This window comes from Pan troglodytes, chromosome 13, assembly GCF_028858775.2.
Source record: "Pan troglodytes isolate AG18354 chromosome 13, NHGRI_mPanTro3-v2.0_pri, whole genome shotgun sequence".
Lineage (NCBI taxonomy): Eukaryota > Metazoa > Chordata > Mammalia > Primates > Hominidae > Pan > Pan troglodytes.
In genome coordinates, this window is record NC_072411.2 from 120156898 (window position 1) to 120182421 (window position 25524).

The window sequence follows — 25524 nt, forward strand, 5'->3', positions numbered from 1 at the left end:
CTCAATATGAGATCAACCTGGATCTAGGGTGGACCCTAAGTCCAATAATTGATGTCCTTGTAGGAAGAGAAGACACACAGAGAGACACTGAAGAAGGCCACGTGGAGATGGAGGCAGATTGGAGTGATGCGCTACAAACCAAGGAATCCCACCGCAAGCTAGGAAAAGGCAAGAAGGGATTCTCTGCCATAGGATTCAGAGGGAGCACGGCCCCGTCAACACCTTGATTTCAGATTTCCAGCCTTCAGAACTGTGAGAGAATAAATTTCTGTTATTTTGAGCCACCAGATTTGAGGTAGAGTCATCACTTGGTGTCTACGAAGGATTTGGATCTAGGACCCCTCCACCCCGCCATGGATAGTGGATACCAAAATCCACTGTAAGATGCTCAGGTCTCTTACATAAAATATGTACTATTTACATATAACTTGCATATAAAAAATGTACTATTTGCATATAACTTATGCATATACTTCCGTAGACTTTAAATCATCTCTAGGTTACTTGTAATACCTAATACAATATAAACGCTCTGCAAATAGTTGTTCTGCTGTATTGTTTTTATTTGTATTGTTTTTTATTGTTATCTACTGTTGGGTTTTTTCTGAATATTTTCAACTCATGATGGATTGAGTCCAAAGAGGTGAAACCCATGGATAGAAAGGGCCACCTCATTTGCTACAGTGGCCCTGGGAAACTAATGCAGCCTCCTACATCCCACCTCAAACACCCTGGGGACAGCCACCTGAGGTTGTACAGATCAGATCTGTGGGTCCAGTCCACAGGCACCTCCCTCTAAAATGGACCTGAGCCCTCCTCTGGGGCCAAGGATGGATCAGCCTTTCTGCGTTAGTGGAGACCACCGCCAGCACCTCTCTCCCGTGTGCCAAGGTGACTCCTCTGGGCCAGGCCAAGCCAGGTGCCAGCAACCCAGGGTCCCTTAAGACACATGTTGCCAAGACTCTGCCCTCAGATTTCTCAGAGGCACCGACCCTGTGCCAGCTCTGCCACTTCCTGACCCTGCAACCTTAGGCAAATAACCCCACCTCTCTGTGCTCTGGCAAGTGCCTGCTTGCTAGGGCTGCTGCAAAGGTTAAGTGCGTGGAAAGCAGTTGGAACAGGGCCTGGCTAGTAGCAAGCGCTCAATAACCTGAACTCTTATTGGTACTCTCTTCTCCTGGCCAGCACACACATGCACACACAGAGTTCCAGATGCTACATTCCAGCTGCAGCACACTCCTTAGAGGAGAGCTGGGCTGGAGAGTGATTGAAGACTCAGGCACGAGAGCTGCCTGAGGGGAAAGGCAGATAAACAAAGAGAAGAGGGCGTGCTGGCACAGGGGCTGGTGGCAGGGATACCAGTCATGTAGAGGTGGTGAGCAGATGGAAGCATAGAGGGCACAGGACGATGGGCACGAGGCTCCATCCTCACCAGGTAGTTGCCTCCATGTTTGGACTTGAGCATCTGCGCCACCTCACGGAGGTTGCTCCGGAAGTTCTCCTCATTGGCTGTGCTGGGGAAGGAGACAGCGATGATCCTCTCTGTGACGTACACCAGGTCCAGCTCACAGCTGTCCTCCATGGTCCGGCTCACACTCATGTTTCTAGGGAGACAGCAGGCAGCGGAGGGTCCATATCAGAATCCAGCCCACAGGGAAGGCCCCAGATAGCTGCACCCCATACACACGCTGTGTGACCCCCATATGCAGCCCAGGGTGCTTGGCTGCTCTTCAACCCAAGGCCAAGGCCACAGGCTTCCTCTGGCCAGGCCAACGCGGCCGGCTTGGGAGTGCCGGCGAGAACAAGCTGGGTAGGGCTGGCAAGGACCTCAGGCCATTTCAGAACCAAACTGTGATGACACCAATTCTTGGTTCCCATCAGTCCTTTGGCCACTGCCTTCAACCTGTGACTCCAGAGCTCAGAGCCAGGGCCAGACTGGCCCAGGAACCCAGGAGCTCTGGCTCCCAACACTGGCTGCCTGGCCAGGCAGAAGTCTCCCGAAAGGCCCCAGACTGCTCTGGAAGAGGAAGGAGAGCCTGCGCTGGGCGCTCTCCAGCCCTGGAACGGAGCCTTCCCACTGCCCGCCCCTAGCTCTCGAGCTGTGGAGTGGGCGGGAAACCTCTCAGGGGAGGGGGCATCTCAGGTGACACGTTCACCTGGGTTCCAGGTAAGCCAGACCACAGCACACATTCCAGCCCTCCCGGAGGCAGGCCAACTCCTGCCCTTTGTTCCTTGGCCTTCTCCCCACCTCTGGCAGCTCCCACTGCCTGCCAGAGCTGCTTCTTGGCAGCAGCCTCCCTGATTTCTAAGGGCCCAGAAAACAAGAGGGCACGGAGCCCTTGTTGCTGCAGTGGCGGGCAGCCACCAGCACCATGCGTTTTCCGGAGAGGTGGGGAGGCCCCTGGGCTGGCCATCCTCTCCACTAGGCACTGGGTGAGGAAGGGAGGGGCTCGCATCTTTACATCTCTCCCAACTTTTCTTCCAGAGGAAGGGTCCAGGATGCCCACTTGGGAAGCCCACCTCTTGCTTCTAGAAGCACCTCCCCCATCCCTCCAGCTTTTTCCCCAATCATCGACCTCCTAGTGTCTCGCTTCCCCCTCTATCAAATGCAGGCAGCACTGACATTTCATTCTGCTAACCTTTCACCACAGCGGGATAAAGTGGAGAGTGGAGGGCAGCGAAAGGAATACCGCTGGGGTATTTAAAAGTGATGAGGGCTCTCTGGCACTAGACAGAACAAGCCCCCAGATGCTGAGAAGCCATGAGGAATCCAGACCTCCACCAGGGTTCAATCCCAGTCCAGGTGGGGTGTGGAGATGGGGCAGCCAAGGATGAGGCATGGCAGGACCTCTCTGTTGGGATGACAGGGGCCTGAGTGGGACTGGGGACCAGCACCCAGAGGTAAGGAGCCCGGTTTGAGTTTGACTCTGAGTCCCGGCTACTTCTTGTCCCTATGGAAAGCTTCTCATTGCAGCTGTGGGGGAGAAGTTTCTATCTCAAGCCAACTGCCTACCCAAGGACAGTTCTTGTAGGTGGTGACCAGTCTGGGACAAGAAGCCACACGCACACATACCTGCAAGCAAGTGGGTGTGAGGGCAGGGAGCCTCAGCTAACTTGCAGCATCCCCTCCTCCCCACCCTCCAAAACCCCTCTCTGTTCTGGCTCCAAGGAAGAAACTAGAATGTCAGAAAAACTCGCAAGCCAAGCTCCTGTGATTTCAGCCTCTCCCTCAGCACAGGAAGGGGGGGAGCAAGAGGGGCCGTGCTGGTGAGGGCCATGAGTCAGAGGTGGCCCATCTGGGGCACTGACCCGCCCCTGTCTACAGGCTGGATCCCAGGAAGGACGCAAAGGCAGAACAGTGCCACCAGCCGGACAGCCTCAGCATCACACTCTGCATCCACCTGCCCAGGTCTAAGGGAAGGAGGGGATCCTCTAAGGAGCCACCTCCAGTCTGTGGACAGCTGGCAGCTGGGCCAGAAACTTCCAGGGGCTTCAACTCTACTGCAGGGCTGGCATCCCCAATCATCTCAGGAGCCTCAGTGGGTAAAGGTGAGGCAGAGAGGGCAAAACAAACTCTCTGGATCGCCAAGACACAAAGTCCCTTGTGCATCCCCTTCCCCCGGCCCCTGCCAGCCCAGCCAGATAGGGAACTTCCCTTTCATAAATGACTCTGCCCAGTCAGAATCCTGTCTGCAGAGAGGAAGAGATCCAGCACAGGCCTCAATGCCCATCAGCCCTAAACGCAAATCCAAGTGCTGCCTCTTGGTGGCTGTGTGACCTTTACAAGTCACCTCATCTCTCTGAAATGCTGCTCTACCAAAGGGAATAAAATACGTACCTTGCGGGGTTGTTGCAAGGACTAGATGAGCTCATGCAGGTAAATAAAGACTCAGCTCAAGGGCTGGCTAAGAGCTCAAAACACAACTGTTGCCAACGGCATGTGCACGCATCCTCTCCTGTGCCTTTCACGTTTGCCCACACTCCCCACCCGTGGCTTTATGGCTGCAGTCTGGGGGACCCAGAGGCAAGACTTAACAGGAACACCCACAGTGACCCCCCTGCTTGCACTCCCGCCCCCTGCCCCCACGGGCCAGGCATACCTGATGGGCTGGAGGTGGGGCTGGACACTCGGGGTGACCCTGGTGGAGCCCTGGGAAGGAGAGAAGAGAAGCAGCATTATGCAGGGGTGGGCAGGATGGCAGGAGGAGCACACCAGAGAGCTGTCCACGGGGGCAAACACGATCCTCTTCTTTCCTTGCCAACATTCTGGCCCTGCCACCCTAACCCCTGCAAAAACACAGCCTGCCCGAAGCCAAAGCCATCAACACTGATTCCACGTGAGTGTGCCTGCCTGTGTGCAAGCCCCAGAGGGACAAAAGGAAGAAATCCCAAATGCTGAGGAGTGCACCCCACTGGGCTGGTGCCATCCACACTGAGGGCACACTCAACAGTTACTGAATCAATGGAAACACATTTCACTTTGATTCACTTGCCAACACAAGAGAAACCCCAGGAGGAGAATACGACTGCTACCACAAAAGGAGCGATGAGAGTAATGGCGCCCCTCTGTCTTGCCACCATCACCCCACACTTCTCTGCTTGAAAGCTGTAACATCAAGTCATTCAATTGAGTTTAGAGACCAGAACAGGCAGGTGGAGCATGCAGGAACCAAGACGAGGCCTAAGACAGTGAGCCATGCTCCTGAGGGCCCACTCCCCACTGTCTGTGGCAGACAGTAGCCATCTCACCCACTCCCCTTTTCACAGCTGTCGAGTGGTACAAACTTAAGCAAATGGGCCCAATCCATCCCAGGGCAGCAGGATGGCATGGCGGGTGTGAAAGCACAGGGTCAGAGGCCCACAGACCACAGAGTTTGGATTCCAGGATCCTGCTGGGCAGCCCTGCCAGTTACTTAACCCCTCTGAGCCTCTTGTAATGTCACATGTAAAATGGGACAACCTTCAGGCTGGCAGTGAGGATCCAAAGGAGTTATGCATATAAGGCACTTTGCATCATGCCTGGTATTCACCAGATGACAGCTGTTGTTTTTGTTGTTACTTTTGTATCAAGAAAAATGAAAAGGGTACTTACAACCAAACATTCACCTCTATAGAAAATCAACACCCTGCATCGCCTCTACCCATCCTTCCAGTCACCTCACAGGATGCAGAATTGGGAAGGCCAGTTTCTAGATTCTCAGACCTCCTGAGCCCATTGACACCTTCCAAACACCCATGTGCCTCTCAGAAAATGGTCTTTTCCTACCACCAAGTTGCAGCCTCTTCTTTAAAGAGACAGGACCACAATCTGCCAAGAAAGGAAGAAACTGAGGCACAGAATAACTTACCCTCAAGTCCCTGGGAAGTTGACGGCCAGGCAGGATTCACACTCCAACCTGGGGCTTGACCACGGGGTCTCCAAGAAGAGGAGCCCCTGCACCCCTCTCCTGGCTCCGCAGTGCCTACGAGGCAGGATAGGTGGGTTCCGAGGTCCAGCTCCCAGCTGAGCCCCAAGTTAGAGCAGCTCTGCTAAGAGGGGGACCCTCCATCCAGCTGTCCAGAAGAAGGCTCTGCCCAGAGTCCCAGCTGCCTCGGACCAGTGAGCAGCTCCTCAGCAGTGAAGGAGGGAAGAGCCAAGTGGGGCTACTGGGGGGAAGTTTCTAAGTCTCACAGCTCTTCTGGCCCTGAGGACTCCAGTTTGCATGAGTCAAGCTTGGGGGTGGGGGGATTAGACAGGGGTGGAGCTGGGAGTCAACGAGTGACTGTATTTGGTTTTCAAGACCCAAACCAGGCTGTTCCAAAACTGCCCCCTCAGAGGAACACAGAAACCCAACAGTTCATCCATCTCCATTTCACTGGTCCCTAATGAGGAGTCCCTAAATCTCCCCAGGCCCTAGGCCCTGCTCCAGGCCCCAGGGCCACCCTGCTATAAATAGCCCCTCGAGTTTCATCTGTTGCTGATCCGTAGCCACTTTTGGAGGAAGCCACCACAGCTGCTTTGAACAACTGGAAGCCACAACGGTAGCCAAGACGTGAGGTGTGGCCAGGAGCATGGGACCAGACCCAGGGAGCTGGAGAAAGACAATGGGCCATATTGATATGGGCTTGGCAGGGGGAACTGGGGAACCAAGGGGGGCTGGGAGCCTGCAAAGGTGCAGGGGTAAGCAGGACAAGCAGGGCAGGAGACCTGGCTCCCCTTTCCTCACCGCCCTCTTCCAAACATTACAACACTCCACATTCCTCAGCCTCCCCACCCCAAAAAAAGCCAGTGAAGATAAATAAAAACTTGGCCCAAACAGAGTCTGGCCAGACCGCCTCCAGAGGTGATAAGGCAAAGTCCAAGCCCGCTCTGCTCCACCGGGCGGGGAGGGGAGGGGAGGCATGGGGAGGAAGCCACCCTGGACAGTGACCCCACTGCAGAGGATGGGGGACGAACAGCTGGGACTGTCATCCCCTGATGAATCACTGGGCTGCCCTCTCACTGACGGGGCTTCCTGTTTTCTGCAAAGTTTGGGGGCACGTGACCCTTGCTGGCGGACAGCAGACATGCACGGTGACACGTCTGAGTGTCAGTACACACAGACAGACAGAACTCAGAGAACAACAAATGGGCTGGGGCGGGGGCACAGCATGTCAGCAAACACACCCTACTGCTCCAGAAACACAGGTGACCTCACACCAGGCTAGAGATGGTGCCTTTGGAAGCATGCCTCATCACGTAGGCTTTTTACAAGCACAGTGGGAGTAACACAAGGCATCCGGTCATCCCTGGGCCTCCAATCTTCATGCTCATTCTCTCATTCAGCAAACATCCACCGAGTGCCACCAGCTGTGTGCCCAGCCATGTTCTAGACACCAGGGGACAAAGGAAGTGAAGTCCCTGACCTCAGAGAGCTTATATTTTACAGACCATGATATTCATCACCATACCCAGTGTGAGGAGTAGAGGTTCCGTCTCATTTATCCATCTGTAAAATGGGCACTGCACAGTGCTCACATAATCTTCTGCCTACTCCGCGTGGAGCCCCTAGGGAAAACGACTACAGGACTTTACAAACTTTATAAAAAGAAAAATAAGCTCTCTGCCTGCCTGTAATCCTATTCTTTTCCTCTCCGGGGATCACAAAGCACCTTACCCAAATGGCTTTGAACTTCTTCCTGGCTCCTCTCAAGACACAGGTTGATTATAGAACTTTTCATCCAACTCTCTAAACACCAAACAGAACTCTCCCCATCCTTACCTCCAAAACATAGTCCTTCCTTTGCTGAAAGGGCACCATGAAAGGAAATTCGACAGCCTCCCAGACAGAGTGTCTTACTTTTCTCACTGTCAGGAAGTTCCTCCTGGTATCTAACCCTCATCCTTCCTGCTGCAGATTCAGCCAACTCTTTTTGCCTTGGTCCTCATTGCAGGCAAGAGTGGATCACCACTCAGACACTACTGGGTGGCTCAAGGTCTATGACCCCAGGTTCTGTTATCTGCTGCCTTCTTCCCCGTCATGAGGCAAGGAGCACGAACCCCCAGCCTTGGGTGGGGTTGGTTTGAAGCAATGCCTCTGTGGGAAGAGCCCTGCTTTCCTTTGAGGTCCACAGACCAAACACAACAGCTCAGGACCAAAAGAAAAGCCATTTCCTGAGCCCAGATCCCCAGAGGGGCACAGTTGGGAGGAGGGTCTGTAAGCGAACACCAGGGGCCTTGTCAGGCAGCCAGAGATTGGTGACCAACCTACGTCAGGGGCCCGGCCCCATTCCTACATCTCCTCTGGGGGCTGTGGCCAACCCCCACATAGCACCCCCTTCAGCCACACCCCTTCCCCTCTCCTTCCTGCCCACTAGCCTGGATTTTTCCAAAACAAAGTACGACACAGCACACTGTCCACAAACTCCACTACACACCAACTCGGCAGGAGGAAAACAGCCATTCCTGCCTGTGAGTCCTGGGCCGTGGGCCAGAGACAGCAAGGCAGCTTGACAAACAGCCACATTATCACAGCAGCAGGCCCAGGTCCTCCTCCCCCGGGGTGGACTGCTGGAGAGTCCCGTGGCTGGGCAGGGGACTGGCTCAATGACCCTGGAGCCAACCCAACCTGAGACAGGTGACAGGAGCCTTACAAATTAGGTTTTCTCTCCTCTTTTACAGTACACAGGCCGTTCTGGTAGCTGCTCACTTGCTTACCTTTCCAAAGCTCATTTTGTCTCTCCTCCCATAGCCAGACAAGACAGCACACTTACCCACCCCGACACACAGGCACAGACACATCCATCCCAGATCACCAATACTTTCTTCTAAAAAAAGCCAAAGAGCCTCAGTCACAACTAAACGGCCACCTCTTTCTTCCCTAGGACCAAGGTCGTGCACACTCTTGCAATCAAAAGTTCTTCGTGACGTCTAACTTCACTGTCTCTTGCTGTAGCTCTAGTTGACGGGATCCATCTGGCCCAGACTGGGGATGTGGGGACAGCAGCTCTAGGATGTGGCTCCTGAGTGTGCCCAGACCATTGCCTAGAAGGCTTGGTTCACACACCATCACCCTGTCCCCTTGCCAAAGGTTAGCAGTTCAGGATAACACCAGACCCCAGCAGCAGTCCCAGGAAGGGATGGAGTGGCATTCACCAAATCATTCAGCAACGCCAAGCCTCTGCTTCCTCATCTATAAAGTGGATTCATAGCCTCTGCCATACAGGGGTGTCAGGAGGATCGCAAAACACCCAACATAGCTCCCAGCCCTTAGTCAAAATAACAGTAATAAGAACGGCTTACATTTATTGAGCACGTATGATATATTTTGAGTACATTAAACTTGTACATCCTTGGTAGTAGGTACACACAAAAAATTAGGTTCCCCCTGCACCCCAGTCCCAGAAACATCACAAAGCAGGACAAGGGCCCCTCCCCAGTATCAGTACCCCACGCCCAGAGGAACTCACGCATACCTTGAACAGAACCTTCCCCACTAATTTAAGAGGCATGCTCCCTGCTCCACCTGGAGAGGCCCCATGCGGTCCATGGGATGCTGCCTCTTTGTAGGGCTGGACATGCAGGGCTGCCCCAGGGCAATGTGGTGGTGGCAGTGGGCTCACCACAGGAGTCAGGCTGCCTATAGGAACTGCCCCTCCTGCTCCCGCAGCACTCCCTCCAGGGCCCTCCCTACCCTGGGTCAGGCAGCTGTCAGATGATAGGGCCTCGTGCCATCAACATCTACCCCTGTGCCAACCACCAAAACCACTCCCTGTTCCTCTGCAGCCCAGGGCGGGTGAAGACGGAGGGGCCAGCACAGTGGGTACTGTCAGAGAGGGGCAGGGAAGAAAGGAGAAAGCCCCACTGTGCTGGGAGTCTGCCCCTGGGGTGTGGAGACAAGACCAACCCCAAACGGGGCTCAAAGCACGTCCTGGAAGAGACCCCGAGCCCTTCTGTGGGATCCTTCCATTTCAGGCATCCGCCCCTTCCCCTCTCCCCAGAATGGGAGGCAGGAGGAGCCCATGGGGACCCGTGGACCCATCTCCCAGCCTCCTCCTGAACCAACAGCATCTAAGCCACACAGTGGAGCTTGCTATTTTCTAAGACTCTTGTCTCCAGGGAAGCACTACCACTTCCCCAAGGACTAAGACCTCCCCAAAGAGTGAAGGCTCCTTCTCTGCCTCAGCCCTCAGTTTCCCTTGCTGTGGTTTTACGCATTTCCCCTTGCTCCCCATGGCCGCTCATCACACACCCTCTCTCCTCCCACCTGCCCTGAGCACCGAGGCCTGGCGCAGTCGCGGATGAATGAGCTCTGGATCTCGCTTAGATGGAGGCAGCACCAAAGGCTGAGGCCCAGCCTGTAAGGAAATGGGCCTGCCCACAATGCCAACCTCTCCTTCTAGAGAGAGGTAAAGGAAGCCCACGAAACAAGGCATTATCCACCTCCCACCCCATTCCCCCGGCCACCAGGGCCCAGCCCCATCCTTCTTCTCCCCATCCACACTCACGTTGTCTTCGAGGCTTTTCCGTGTGTTTCCACCCCGGGAGGCTCCTTCTCCCTGCAGACGGAGAAAAGGCAGTCAGAGAGGGGAGGCAAGAAAAATAATCAAAATGCACCTTGCTGGGTTTGTCAGGAGTGGCAGATGAGGAGGTTGGCAGAGGGGCCTGGGAAAGAACTTTGGTCTTTGTTTCACATTTCTTTGCCCATATCAAGGCCCCCTCAGAGCTAACCAAATCCTCTCCTTTACAACTCACAGCCACTCCTGTGGGAGATACTATTATTCTCATTTTGCAGAGAAGAAAACTGAGGCACAGACAGGCTCATGCCTTGCCCACAGTCACATAATTAGAACCTTGGCAGAGTCAAGATTTGAACCGAAGTCCTTCATCTCCAAGCCCATGATTTCCTGCTGGCCATCGCCAGGAGATCTCTCTCGGTAGCTAACCTCAGTTTCCCCATGGCAGAACCCACCTACTTTCCTCCCTTCATCTTCCGCATAGCCTTGAGGAAACTGTCCATCTCTCAGCTAGCTCAGAAAGACCTGTTTGGAAAGATCTGCCTGACTTTCTTGCATTCTGCATATTTCATAAGGAAGCCCACATTTAACCACCGGCTGCTCCCTCTCAGCTCCCACCCTGCCCCTCCCTCTCTGCCTGCCCAGTTGCCTAGCAGCCCATTTCCAAACACACAGGGATGGTCAGATGCCCTTCTCCCAGAGTCAGCAGCCGCCCCACTACTTCCCTGCAAGTTCCCCAAATCTACTCCGGAAGCATTTCCCCAACCACATCTGTCCACTCTCCCCCAATTCCACTCTCCACTTCCAGCCTTCTCACACCTGCCCAGGCTGTTCCAGCTCCCCCACCACCACCTGCCATCACTCACCTTGTCCACTACATTCTTTGGTGCATTCTCAGTGGTGATGGGCTGTGGACAGAAGGAGAAACAGCATGAGCCCTTAGGGCAGACATCCCAGGGATGGGCTCTCTCCCCATGGCTAGTGGCCCTGATGGGCAGAATGCCCCCTGAGACAGGGATGATGAGGCCAACCCAAGGCTCAGGCATAATCTGGCTGGCCCCAAGCACAGGAGGGAGAGTTTGACATGTGGAAAACCATCCTGATAGTGCTAGAACCATCTGGTTCCACAAACCTTCACCAAAGACCCACGCTCAGTGCCCGGCGCCAAGCCTCTGGTTCATACAGTTGCTGACCCCACAAATTGGAGAGGTCAATGACCTACAGCATCTCATTTATTCCCAAGAATCCAGGGAGGTGAGTACCATTAATACCTTTTATCCCCACTCTACAGATAAGAAAGTTAAATGACTGAGCCAACATCATCAACTCTAATAGAGACGGCAGGATTTGAACCCCATCTTGGGGCTCTAAGTGAAATCCCAGCAGCCTGAAATAGTGCAGCCAGCCAGTCTCATTACTTCAGTGGGCTTTCAGGCCACCCACCACTGGGCCTCACACACCTCCATTTCCAAGCACAAAGGCTCTGCTTCATCAGCCCCAGCCCCTAAACTCTTCTTGCCTGTTCCCACATCCAGGTCTTTACTTATGGAATGCCTTCCCTTCTTTTCCTACAAGGAGGGCTCTCTTCCTCCAGTTAGCCCTCCCTGGCCACCCCAGCAAGTGGGATCTCTTTCCCACCTCTGAACTCCAATCACCTCCCTGTCTGGTCCTTAGTGTATGAATAATCTCATCATGGGAATAGATGACTTGTTTCCCCAACTATTGTTTTATTTGTGATTCTTATTCCACCTTCATCCAAAATAGATTCTAAGCAAAATTTGGACCAATTCATTTGGAAACTCCCTCCTACCAGGGTGGATGTATGCATAGTGGGCCATCAATAAACTCCTGTTGGCTGATCCCATCTCTCACTCTGGCACCCTCCTTTCTTCACTCAGGGCAGCAGAAGGGCTTCCTACTAAAGATGGTTTGATTTCTCCCCATAGCAAGAAGAGAAACTTCTTATGCCAGGTTCACCTCCTGATCAGAATCTAGGGCTCCATTTCCAACTCAGTGAAGTGGTTATGGGGCCCTCAAATTGGGCAGAAAGGCCTGAGCACAACTGGAATGGTTCTGAAGCAAGCCTTGACAAGGACAAGTGTGACCCAGGTTTAAGACCATGTGTCTCGGCACAAGAGGCGCCTGCTCCAACCCCATCCCTGAGAGCTGAGGGATGAGCTGCTCATGTCCAAAGGCAGGGGAATGGACAGAATGACCCTCTAAAAGGTTCCGGCGTCAGGGAGGAGGAGTGGGCACAGATAGGCACGGAGGAAGAGACTGGGCTGAGCGGAGGTAACAGTGCTCTCTCTGGAAATGGCCCAGACTCATCTACCCCTACTGCCTGGAAGACAGGCGGCTGAGGCCAAAACTACTCTCCAGGGGATGAAACTTCCTGAGCAGTTCAGGGCCAAGGCAGCTGGGGACGGTAGAGGGACAATGGGGTCCAGGCACAGGGGTTGGGGGGACAGGGGCCAACCCCTCCCACACATCTCCTCCACTATCCTCCCTGCTGCTAGGTACACCACCTTCTCTCCACTTGGAGTCCGAGGATGGCTCTGGAGGAGGAATAAAGATGGCACATTCTGCCCTCTCTCAGCTCAGCCCTAATCCTAACCCACTAATCCCCTAACCCACTCAGGGTAAGTCAGAGCTCGTGGAGCTGCCTGCTTATAAGGACCAGGTGCTCCCCTCAGCCGCCAACAACCCAGCCCCACCCACCCCTCTACCAGGGACCACCCCCCACACCCCCCCCCCCCGCTAAAGCAGTGTCGCCCACCCCAGGCCTTCTCTACCCTCCAGCCTTTCCCTTCTTTTCCAGGGGCTCTGTCATTCCCACGTGGAGACCTGAGGTTGGGCAGAAGAGCCCAGCTGCCTCGTCTCAGAGCCGCTCTGGTCTCCTGTGGGAAGGAAGGGAACAGAGGGCAGACCACAGCGGAACTGAGATGCAAACCCAAATCCCCCAACTCCAAAGCCCTCACTCCTGACCTGTCCGCTACCCAGCCTCCTAGAATGGACAGACATGGAGTAGGGTGGACAAGCTAGAGATGCTACACCTGCCCCAGGCCCGTTCAGGGCCCAGAAAAGCCTCTCTTCCCCTCTGGTTAAAGCCTCCTAATAGGCCTCGACCCTCAGCAGAGCATGAGCCCAGGGGTCTCAAACTTGAACATGCATAGCACCACCTAGAGGGCTGTTGACACACAGGTGCCTGGGTGCACACACACACACACACACACACACACACACACACACACACAGTTAGACCTACGGTGGGACTTAAGGACGTGCATTTCTACCAGGTTTCCAGGCAACACAGGTCCCAGATGCTTCTCCGAGAACAACCAGCCTCAGCTAACAGCTCCCTTGCCTCCAGGCACGACAACTCCAACTCGGAATCAGCTTGGGAGCAGGTGGCAGGATTTGGACTGACTGCTCCCTAAAAGGCCTTGGCAGCAGACTGCCCGGGTCCACATGCTAATTCTCTCGGCTGCTACCTAACTATGCAACCTTAAGCAGGTCACCTTGTCCTTCCTGCTCCTCAACAGGCCCGCACAGGGTTATTTTGGGGGGATCAAATGCAATAAAGCACATAAAGCACTTAGAAGAGTGCAAGACACTAGAAAGCTCTCAATACTTGTCAGCTATCACTATTGTTTATCGTCTCTAGCCTCGGGGCAGCACCTCATACCCCTGAGGCCCAGGCCCTCTCCAGCCCACCCTGCCTCACTGTGACCCTCTTGCCCCAACCCTCCTGGGTCTGGCATGGTGCACACAAGGGAGCTGAAGTCAATATTAGAAACCACAGGCCTCAGCAGTGCAAGAGAAACTTTCTCCTCCTGCCAGTGATCATCTGAGCACCATCCCCTTTGCCCCCACCCCTTCCCCATGCCAGCTGGAGGCCGGCCACAGGGCGACGCTTGCCAGAGTTCAGATGCCTTCAGCTTACTGGTTGAGATGCTTTCTGAGGAGCTAAAAATTTCCAAGCCCCCACCCCCTGCACCATCTAAACATCCTAGTTGTCCTGCAGTGTTTGCAAACACAGCCAGCATGCATGCTGCCCGACCCTCCTCTGCCCTCCAACCCAACTCTCCCAGGATTCAAGTCCTATCTCTCTGTTTCCCAACACTTCCAGCCTTGGGGCTACTGGGAAGGAAAAAGGCATGGGACTGGTAACAGGAGGGCAGGATCCCCTGAGGCTGCCACTGCCCCAGGCCCTGCAGGGAGGCCGGGGCCAGTGGGAAGCCCTACCATTGACACTGCCTAATGAGTCCAGCTGGCACTCCCAGGACCCTCTGGAACCAAAGCCCCTGACCTTCATCTTCACTCCATTCCTGGCCAGGATGTTTCTACAGCTACCACATACACATACACACACACACACACACACACACACCATCCTTGCATGCCACTCCTGGGGACATCAGCTCTGAGAGGGACTTAAGACATCATCTCCTCCATCCCCCTGTTTCACACATGGGAAAATTGAGGTCCAGGGAGGTCTGATCTGCCCAGCCTTTCATGGTGAGGTTTGTGGCATGGCTGGAGCTGGTTCCCAGGTTTGTAAAGCCCACTGCCAGGCTCATCTCACTGCCCTCACCCTTGGCCCCCAGCCATCCTGCTGGCAGGGTGAGCTGGTGCCTCCCTGCAGGCTCTTCTTTTCCTTCCTCCTCAAGTCAGCTGCAAAGGGATGAAGTGGGTGGAGCCCAAACACAAACAGACCCCTATGTCTGTCTCCACCCACTGCCCAGTCCCAGGACAAAGCCTGGAGCTTAAGGTCCCCAGGCTTTCCAAAGTGAGAGCAGCTGACTCACTGTTCCACCAGGGGTCTTCCAGAGTCCCCCCTTACCTCCCAGGAGGGACAACTCAGAATCCAGCTTAGAAGCAGGTGGCAGGGTTTGAACCTATCACTACCTGAAAACCAAGCCCTGCTCTTAGTGGGCTGCTCTGCTCTAGCGTCCCAAAACCAGCAGTTAGAGCAAAGCAAGGTGGGGACTAGGGTGAATGTTGGGGCACAACATTTAAGAAGGCATCGCTCTCACTCTGAGGTCCTGCGAGTGCACTTGCATAATCCTGAGAGTGATGACTCCTCAGATCTTGCACCCTAGAGGCCTCACTCTCTGGCCCTCATCCTGGCCCTGGCTCTGAGATGCCTTTTCATAAACTTATTGCAAGAATTACAACTATTCATTTAGGGCTGGCAATGCCCGGAACACAGTACTGGGCTCTTTGCTTTCCTGATCACCAGTCCTCACAACCACCCTGGGAGGCGAGCATTACCGCAGGGTACAGTTTAGGAAACTGAGGGCCTGGGAGATGTAGTGACTCACCCAAGGTTCCACAGCCAGTCGGTAGGAGAGCTGCTGTTTGAACCTTGCTCCTCACCTCCCCATCATGCTATCTCCCCTCTCCCTGGCAATGATCTCCAGGCAGTTCCTCTGATAACTGCCTTCCTGTGGGGAACAAGCTTTCTGAGAACTGAAGGCCAGTTATAGCAGGACTTCTGTCCAGGTCCTCAGTAGGAAGACACTTCTTAACCATACTTCCACAGAAAGAACAGGAACTGGGCTGCAGTAGGAAAGACTGAGATCAGACAACAGAGAGAACTTCCTGAATTCGAGGGGTCGGGAACCACAGGGTGGATAAGGGAAGCTCCACATCCTTTCCTCAATTTTTTTCCAAAAAAAGACACATATGCCCTCTCCACACATGCCTTTACCCTCCCCCACTGCACGGGCCCGAGGTGGGGCCAGGAAGGGCCTTTCTGCTGGAAGGTTGGGGGGTGGCTGCCAGGACGGCCTGGAGGCTCACGCAGGAGGACAGGTCAGTGGCCTGCAAGGAGGGTGGGCTGGGAAAAATGTATCTGTGCTGCTGTTTTAGAGGAAGGAAACAACAGGGTGGGGGAGGTTCCCAAGCCTGAGCCCAGGGCTGAGGGGAAGGGGATTGGGGAGGAGGGTGCGCAGAATGCGGGCTCAGCCTCCGGAGGAACATTCCGTCCGGAAATTCCTTACACCCTGCCCCTTTCCACCCTCCAACTCTCCCGTCTCTTGCCCCCTGGGAGGCCTGGAATCTGGGGGGCTTGGGGGCCAAAAAGACCACCCCATGACCAGATCTACTGCCATGGCAATGAACTGCGAGGTCACCATCGCACTGCCTATCAAGAGGGGAAGGAACTGGGAGCTGGCAGGGAGGGCTAGCGAGGGCTGGAATGGCCTCAGACCCAGAACCCAGAGAAAGTTATTCTAGGCTCACTTGTTTCAAAAATAGAATCATAAGCAAATGCAAGGAGGGGGCTAAAAACAGAAGGGAAGGGCAGGGAAACAGCGTTTATGGGGCACTTGGAGCATGGCAGGCTGTGAGATGGCACGTTAGAGGTGTGGCCCCATTTAATCGTCCCCACATACAGACCTATGAGAGCCCTCTATCAACAGCCTAATCACGAAAACAAGGCAGCGGCAGAAGGCAGCAAAGGGAGAGAGCGCTTTCTCCGTGCCCCGTGCCTCCCAAGGCATCACCTCCCTTCACTGTCATAAGCAAGGGCTCTAGAAGGAGCACTTTGAACACCTTTCTGCAAATGAGGAGATGGAGTTTCCAGGGAGGGTGGCCGCTCAATGTGAGATCAGATCTGCGCCTCCGAGTCTAAGACCTCTGAGGTCTGCACCTCTCAGAGCCCTGTGCTCTCCCCTCGCTCAGTCTTGAGGAAGTGGGAGCCGATGGGTGAGGGCTAGAGAAAGAGCACTGAGCAGATGGGGCTGGCAGAGGATGCTGGCAGTGGAGCCTGGGACCCTGAAGTATATCTGCTCAGTTGCTCCAGGGGCCACATCCCCTCCCAGCAGGCCCAGGCCACCAGAGGAAAAGAATAGGCTCCATGTGATTAAGGGGAGAGTTATGTCTGATTTCTCCACAGGGGAAGGATCTAGCCAGACCACACCTGTCCTCAGCCCCTTCTCCTAATTCACCCCAAGGGGCCCAACACCCAAATCCTGACTGAGGCTGTGCAACTGTGGACACCCCCAATGCAGCCGGCTTGCACAGGTTGGAATATTTTGTGTTCCCTCTTGCCATGTCCTTCAGTGGATATGGCTCTCCTCCCCGACCTGGCCAGGGCACTGGAAGGCTGTGCCCTTCCTCCACACCCCTCCAGCCACCCTTGCCTACAGCCTTGAAGCCACACTGAGCATCTATACCAGCTCAGCCCTCCCCTGGCAGTCCCTCCCTGCCAAGCCACCCTGAAACTGGCAGCAGACTCCCAGCTCTAACACCCTGCTTTGGGTCACTTCCCCACTCAGGGACCCAGGGTAGCCCTTAGTGCTTAGCACATCAAGTTCAAGTTCCCCAGTGTGGTTTGTGGACTCCTCCAATATCTGGCCCCTTCTCCCTCCAGCCACTCCACTGCTTGCTCTCTCTTCTCCAGCATGCAGCCTCTGTTCACAGCTGCTCAGGCCCACCAGGCCTGTCACGCTCGTCCCTGCCCCCATTCCCGCACCCACACTGCTCCCACCACAAGCCCCAGGCAGGGCCACCAAGGGTTGTTTGGGCCCTGGTGATACAAGATTGCCTGGTTCTCTCTTCCTGCCAGCAAGAGAGACTTGCCCAAAACATTTACACTAGATTGCCTGGCCCTCTTTCAGACTCAGCAATTGGTACCAAGGTCCTACGCCCTTTCTGTTTCAGCCCTGCTACCTTCCAAAACGCCCTCCCTCCTTCCCTCCTCTCTTCTATTTGTTCCAGACTTAAACTAGGCTAGAACAGAAGGCAGGTTTCCCCAACCACCACAGCACAAGCAAATCACTTCCTCCCCTGAACACCAAGGCTACCACCTCTGGTCAAAACCCCAGAGTCAGGCACTATTTCCATAGTGTGGTTCTCTCTCTCCCACTGAACAGAGGGTTCCCTGAGGTCAGAACCCTTCACCCTACTTGGGCCTTTCAACGTGGGGATTACAGGGGAGGTATTCAGCACATTCAGGGATGCCTGGACCTCTGTGGATCTTGTCACTTTGTAACGCAGCCAAATGACAGGACCTCAGTGAGCCTGAGGACTTCTACCCAGGCAGCTCCCTGTGGAGCTGGTGCTTCCATCAGCATGGTGCCTTATACCTGATAGGTATCAGTAAGAAGGTTTTGGGTTTCTTTGTTTTGTTTTTGTTTCTGTTTTGTTTTTGTTTTGACACGGAGTCTCGCTCTGTTGCCAGACTGGAGTGCAGTGGTGCGATCTCAGCTCACTGCAACCTCTGCCTCAGCCTCCCAAGTAGCTAGGACTACAGGCACAAGACACCACGCCCAGCCAATTTTTGTATTTTTAGTAGAGACGGGGTTTCACCATGTTAGCCAGGATGGTCTCGATCTCTTGACCTTGTGATCCACCCACCTCAGCATCCCAAAGTGCTGGGATTATAGGCGTGAGCCACCGCATCCAGCCTAAATGCTGTTCTTTAAGGAGCACTTTGAACCCCTTTTGGCAAATGAGGAGCTGAGTTTCCTCCTCTTTCTGAGGACCTCTACCTACCAAGTTCTACTTTGCAGAACAATGGAAAATGAATCCATTTGTCTTTCAACATATTCTCACTCCCATTCTGTGCCCATCCCACGTCTTCTCTCTCTAGGCTAAGCAGCCCTAGGGGTTGCACAAGTTGGGGTTTTCAACCTCCCTCCCCATGCTCAGCATCCTCTTGGGAATGCAATGCTCAGAGTTTGCCCCTCCCCTTTGACAATCAGCCATTTTTTCAGGATTTCCCAAGGATGGCCACCCATGGCCTGCCCAGTGCCTTGGGATGAAATGCATCGGGTCGGAGTTCAGGCTGACTGAAGTGACTGTACATCACCCTTGATGGAGCGAGCCCGCACACTGAAGCTGAGTGCTCCACTCCCTTTCTCTGCTTCCAGTTAACATCACACCCTTCTCTGCTTCCATGAGGCAGCACAGTGCCTCAGATCTGACACTGGGAGACCTTCAGAAAGTCACTTAAGAAGATCAGGGCCTGTTTCTTTATCTGCGAAAGAACAGGATGGGACTAGATAGCGTCTAAAGTCCTCTCCACCCTGTGGCTCCAGGTCTACTCCATGCCCATCTGTCTTCAAGAAGCACTGACAACTGTGGCAGAAAGGAACCCTGAAGCCCCAGCACACAGAACAGTGCCTGGCACTGAGGGGTCCTAAGCCCAGGGGGTAGGTGCTCAAGAGATATGTATTGGTAAGATGGCTGGATGGTTACATGGATGGACAGACCCTCCCTCAAATCCCAAGCCTACTGGCAAACAGAGAAGCTAGCTGTTTAGAAAGAGGGGCTCAGGAGAAACCCATCACCCGGCAACATCGGGTACTTAAATCAGGAGCAAGCACCGAGGGCAGCCTGGGGAGAAACACAGACCAAGAATCCACTCCTGACCCAGCCCTGCCACTGCGAGCTGTGTGACCATGAACAAGGCACCCAGTTTGCTCCATGTACAGTTTGTTCCTGTCTTCTCAGGGTGGGCTTGGGCCTGCCAGGCTTCCACACAAGTCACTGTGAGGTCCCAACGGCCCCACGTCATGGAAAAGGCTTTGAAAACAGCAAGTGCTATGCAAGTGACAGTGACGTCAGTTATTATTCATGCTTAGGAGGGTGAACTCTGGTGCCAGACCACCGTGTCAGAATCCCAGCTCCCCCTTTTAATAGCTCTGTGGCCTTCAGCTTCAGTTCTTCATCTGTGACATTGGGATCATCACAGCACCTCCCTCATTGCACTGTAATCAGGATTAAATCAGTTTATTTTTGTAAAGTGTTTAGAACGAAGCTCGGCAGATATGAAGTTCCAGTAAAGGGTTAATCGCTCACTGTTGCTATTACTATTATGAGTGAAACCAGCCTCCTCGGGCTCCCATGGTGTCCCCCTGCAATCCAAGCATGATTTCCTACTGGGCAATTCCTATTCCCCCATTCACCTCCTCCCCTCCAGACCCCCCACCCTGACCTGCAGACCTCCAAGTCATTCTACAGGGACGTTCCAAGCCCCTGTGCTGGGCCTGCCTGGGCAAGTAGAAGCAATGTGCACATCATTCCACCCCCAGTGCAGCTCTCCCGCACACAGAAGACCTGACATCCGCCGACCTTGGTGGCCAACCCATTTGGCGATCACCCTTGAAAAATTCTTTTGACTTATTTTTCAGAAGTTGAGAAAAGCTGCTTCAGCTCTTTGCAAGGATCAGGAGTGTCCGTGGCAAACAAGCCCTCTTGCCTCTCCATCCTGCCCCACCAGTGCCCCACAGGAGGGTGGTGACCCTAGGTCCCTTCTACCCAAGGCCTTGGGCAACATCTGTTGAGTAAGATGAAAACATGGTTGAAGATTAAGCCACTTTACCCTGGCTGGCCCGGGCACAGGTTGGGAAATGTATTTGGCTGGCAGGGCCTGAAGCTGGGCAGAAATTCTATGTCTGGGATGAGAGGTCCTAATCCCAGGGGTTGGAATTTAAGCAAGATCAGTGAGAAGTCCAGACAGAGAGCTGGAACTCAACTGAGACATGAAGAAAACACAACACACAGAAGGACAGACACACCATGAGGGACAGAGAATGGGCAGGGAGGCCGGAGAGCAGCCTACCGAGGCTGAAGGGCAGGCAACAAATGGAAAAGGAAGGAAAAATACAAACCCGCCCTTTCCTCCCTCTTGTGAACCTGTTCAAAGCACTTGCCTCGCCCGCCCGTGAGGAAACAGGTGCTGAGTGCTCCTGGGGAAGCCAAACTTTCTCCCGGTTTCCCCTGGGCCACTTTCCCACTCCCCAGGGACAGTAGCAGAGCTTCCAGCTGAAGGCAGCTGCCACCCTCCCCCATGGCCCCCCACCTTTAGGACTCAACAGCCCCACCCATTCACCAGCTAGGGAACATGGAGTCATAGCAGTCCTGTTTATTGAGTACCTAATCTGCCAGACATCGGGCTGAATGCCTTCCTTCCAGCCATTCAAGAAACATATATAGAGCACCTACCGTGTGCAAGGCAGCGGGGACACAGCACCGAACAAAATAGATAAAAATTCCTTGTCCTAATGGAGTTTACATGCTGGCATGGGCAAAACCCCTTAAACAAGATAAATAAGTAAAATGCATAGTGTATCGGGGCGATGCATGCTGAGGGGCAGTGGAAGCATGGAAGGGAGACTGGGTGCTGGGGAAAGGGAAATGCTGACACTTGAATAAAAATTTGAGGTTCGGCCGGGCGCGCAGTAGCTCATGCCTGTAATCCCAGCACTTTGAGAGGCCGAGGCGGGAGGATCATTTGAGGTCAGGAGTTCAAGCCAACCTAGCCAACCTAATGAAACCCCATCTCTACTAAAAATGCAAAAATTAGCAAGGTGTGGTGCTGTGCGCCTGTAGCCCCAGCTACTCAGGAGGCTGAGGTGGGAGAAATGCTTGAACCCAGGAGGTGGAGGTTGCAGTGAGCCAAGATCACACCACTGCACTCCAGCCTGGGCAACACAGCGAGACTGTTCTCAAAAAAAAAAAAAAAAAAAAAGACTTGAGACTGGGGGAAAAGCCTTGTGGGTATCTGTGGGAAGAGCATTCCAGGCAGGGGGAATAGTAAGTGCAAAGGCCTGGAGGCATCATATATGTTCAAGAACCAGCAGGAAGGCCGGGCGGCTGAAACAGAATGAGTGAGGTGCTGAGAAGGAGATGAGGTGAGAGAGGAAAATGACAAGACACAGGTGAACGAGAAGGAGCTGAGGCAAAAGGAAACCTGTCACGTAGGGCTGCTTGGGCCAATGGAAGAACCTGAACTTTTGCTCCAGTGAGGTGGGCCAGCATTGAAGGACTTGGAAAACATGAATTAAATGGATTAATGTGCTCACTTTGGTCTTTTGGCAGGCTTACAGCATAGGTACCGTCACTAACTTCCATTATGAAGAAGAGAAACGGAGGTCCAGGGAGGTTAGCAATGTCAGGGTCGTACACCAGGGAGCAGGGGAGCTGGGATGCAGAAGGAGGTGGTCTAACTCCCTCGCTCTTTACTGCTGGGGAGGCGGGTTGTGACTCAGGCAGGGGAACCTCTGGGAGCACCGTCTGGTGACACAGCCATTTCACCACCAGGTGGCTGATCCAGCCTCCTCGAAGGGCAGAGCCCCCTGCACAGGTGGGGCACATCACAGAGACACGCAGCCTTGCTCAGGCACGAGTCTCTTCTGGATTCTAACTGCAGTACCCCCAGCTGGAATGCCAACCTATTCCCTTTTGTCCTAACCTCTGACCGCTCTTCATGTAAACAAAGCTCATGAGACTCCTGGCAGCCAGACATCTAGCTTCTGCCTGGTGGTCCCTAAACCCTGAACCCCCAGCCTCATAAAGCAGCCAAGGACATTCTGTTCTTAGCCACAAGGTGGGAGTTCAACTGGAATAAGGAGAAATGTACACTCACCCCTCCCCGCCCGCCCTCCTCGGACTCCCATGGTGTCCCTCTGCAATCCAAGCGCGATTTCTTGCTGGCAGTTCCAAGCCCGACTGCACTCCACCCCCCAGCCCCCGCTGTTGCCAGATGACCCTCCACTGGGCTCCGTGTGAATAACACTCCACATCTGCAGCAGCAGGGCTGGGCAGCACTGAGGCCCGGGAGAGCCTGGCCCTAGTGAGACCAGGGAAGGAGGGACCACTGCAAAGAAGGTAAACAACCCCAGCAGGGCCTGAGCCCGAGCGTGCAGAGCAGTGACACTCAGAGTCCCAAGCACTTCTGTGCACTTCATTTCACTCCATCACCACCCTGAATAGGGAGGGAGGGAGAGGCAACACCCATCAACATGGAGGGGCCCCTTGGAGCATCTCCACAGCAAGGAAAATTGAGGTCCAGAAAGAAACAGGATGGGACCAGCCCCTTGTCATACAGCAAGTGGATATTGATGAAAGGAATGAGACTCTGGCCTGACTGAGCACCCAGTGTCTGGGCTGAGCAAGTCACAACAGAGGTGTGTGAGGTACCTACAACTGCCTGGGCCCCAGGACAGCCGCGCCCCGCCCCAGGCTCCTGCCGACATTAGTACTGCCACAGGCAACTCCACAGCCTGATCCGATTGTGCCCGCAAGGTGTCCTTCCGGGACACACCCACACACCTGTACACAGGCACACAGGTGCATGCAGGCAGCCCCCTTCCTTCCCCAGCAGCCCCCAGAGCTTTGTCTGCCTCTAGGGCCATGGTAGGGAGGAAGACCTCTGAAGGGTGAGAAGGTGGCGAGAGGCAGGAAGGAAGAGTGCCCAGTGTGCCAAATCAGCCCAGCTGGCATCAGGGTGGAGCAGGGCCCTCTCTACAGCCCACAACTCACAGGGATCCCACCCCAGTCCAGGCTATGGTGCAAGCCTGATTCGGGGGTGACGGGAAGAGGAGTGGGGGAAATGGAAAGGGAGCAGAAAAGCAAAGTCAAGCCAAGGGGCTTAGGGGCAGAACAGAGGTCGCCTGTAGGGAAAAACTGCCCAGGTGAATGGACTCTGAGGGTCATCCCCCGCCTCCAGCCCCAGGGTGCCTGACCCAGGACCAGGCAGGCAGAAGGAGATGCCGTGGCAGCCCCTGGTCCTCTGAGTCCCGGGACAACAGGCACCTGGCCAGGCCTGGAGACACACAAGATGCCCTTTTATGGGTTTTTCTAAGGACGCAAGTCTCAAGGTTGGAAATAGCAGGCACTGCATCTCATCAGAAGGGACCTCATGACTCATTTCCTCCCAGGCCCGCTTCGGCCCAGGGAGGTCGACCCTCCTCCTCCACCTAATTGTCCGACACCCCAGTTACCAACATATTTGGGTCTAAAGAAAGCTGCAGCTGGGAGCTGCGGAGGGAGGGGAGGCAGGGCTTGCAGGGCAAGGAAGGGCTGTCACTCACCACCAGCTCATGGTTGGATGGAGGAACGCAGGGGGCAGCCACCTGTGGAAGGAACAGAGAACGGGCAGGTGAGCATATCTTGTCTCTAGAGACAGCCAGCACCTCCTGAGGTCACCCCACACCTCCCCCTGCTTCATTCCCTCACATGGGCTGACACCTTCTGGGTTGAGAGTTCTTCAGCAGACTATGGAGCAACACAGAAAAACTACTCCAGCAATAACGCCTGGGAAAGGGAGCGGGGGCCGCAGAAGGCAAAAATGAAATGAGCGTCACAATTAAAATTCTGTGACAAATATGCACATGCTGGGAGACTGGAGATCACTGCACCAGCATTTCAATAACAGAAGCTTCAGGTAATAAGAAGAAGGATTTTTTTTTTTTTTTTTGCTCTATGTCCTGAATTTTCTACAATATGGTAAAATTCATTTTACATTTTTAAAAACTGTGATTAGGACCATCATCAGAAAAGGGAGAGTCACCTCCTTGGTTCTCCCCATTGCTAAGGGATCTCACCCAAAGGTCAGAGCTGCAGAAGGCTCCTACCAGCTCTGGCACTTTCCCGGAGCATGCATGAAATGGGTTGGTAAAGGGACCCACCAGCCCTTCCAAAGAAAGCCATGAGTGTGGCTAACACATGTGGAAGGCTTGGAGAGGCAGAAGCACTCTCTGGGAGTGAGCTATGATCTTCACCAGTTTCATGATCCTCATCTTCCTCTCTGATCCAGAGAAGGAGATGGCAACTTGAACCTCCAGACAGAGGGAAGAAGGGAGAGGGGGAGAGTAGAGGGGAGGGAGGGAGAGGGAAGAGGAGAGTGGAGGGGAGGGAGCGAGAGGGAGGAGGAGAGTAGAGGGGAGGGAGGGAAGGCTCCATCACTCCCTTCTCTGAGATAACATTCCCCTGGCCAGGCCTGGCAGGCGAGCCATTACCCTGACAATTAGCAGGGGCATTTATCAGAGACTGAATGTGCTCCTTTTTTCTAGCCAGGACACGTTTTTCTTGGAGCTCAGTCCTCAACCTTGGCTCCGATTCCCAACCTGAACACCAGGCAAGGGGCCCACAGTGGGCACAGAGTGGGAGACTGTCCCTCGGGCATGAGGTTATCTGGGAACAAGCCATGGATGTCCAAAGAGGGGGTAGCTGCCTCCCCCAGACAGTGGGCAACCCCTCCCCACCCACCAGCCCGGTGGAGTGGTGGCAGCAAGAGCTCTCAGCCCAGCCCCAGCTGGTACTGACTGGGCATTGGGCACCCTAGCTGAGCCCTCCCTCCAGCTGACCGCATGCTGTCATCCCAGCAGCCCAGGGATTCCCCAGGCTTGACACAGCAGCCCAGATAAGGTCAGCACCTGTGGGACAGTGTGCTCCAAGCTCTGGAAGGGGCAGAGGTGGCTGGGAGTTGGCATTCCTGGGTTTTTGACACAGTCGGGCTACAGACTCCCTGCCCAACTCATTCTCCAGCAAAGAGGCCCAAATGGAGTCCTAGCATTTATTCCTCTTTGCTCCACAGAATTCTAGGACTGGTGGGAGAAGAACAGGGGGCCAAACAGAACCAACAACAATAATACCCAATACTATTGAGTGTGTACTAGACGACAGGCATGATTATAAATGCTTTACCTCTGTTAACATTTTTAATCCTTTCAATAACCCAGTAAGGTGGGTTACTATTGTTATTCCCACAGTTGCGGTGCGCGGGGCATGGATGGGTTAAATTGCCTAAGGTCA

At 54.3% G+C, this 25524-nt stretch overlaps 1 protein-coding gene across 22 annotated transcripts in view; it reads right to left on the minus strand.

Annotated features, from left to right (window-relative positions):
* Window positions 1–25524, minus strand: part of TNS1 (tensin 1) — a 213139-nt gene that overhangs the window by 98013 nt on the left and 89602 nt on the right. For 20 of the 22 annotated variants that reach the window (XM_054680163.2, XM_063791659.1, XM_016950471.4 and 17 more), the window contains 5 exons: window positions 23802–23843; window positions 10842–10883; window positions 9967–10017; window positions 4101–4150; window positions 1433–1604 (listed from right to left, as the gene is read on the minus strand). In XM_054680163.2, coding sequence (XP_054536138.2) covers window positions 1433–1604; window positions 4101–4150; window positions 9967–10017; window positions 10842–10883; window positions 23802–23843 — 357 coding nt within the window. Of the gene's footprint in view, window positions 1–1432; window positions 1605–4100; window positions 4151–5348; window positions 5463–8934; window positions 9142–9966; window positions 10018–10841; window positions 10884–23801; window positions 23844–25524 lie in introns of those variants that run through there. The other 2 variants (XM_054680166.2, XM_054680167.2) reach the window with 2 other exon arrangements.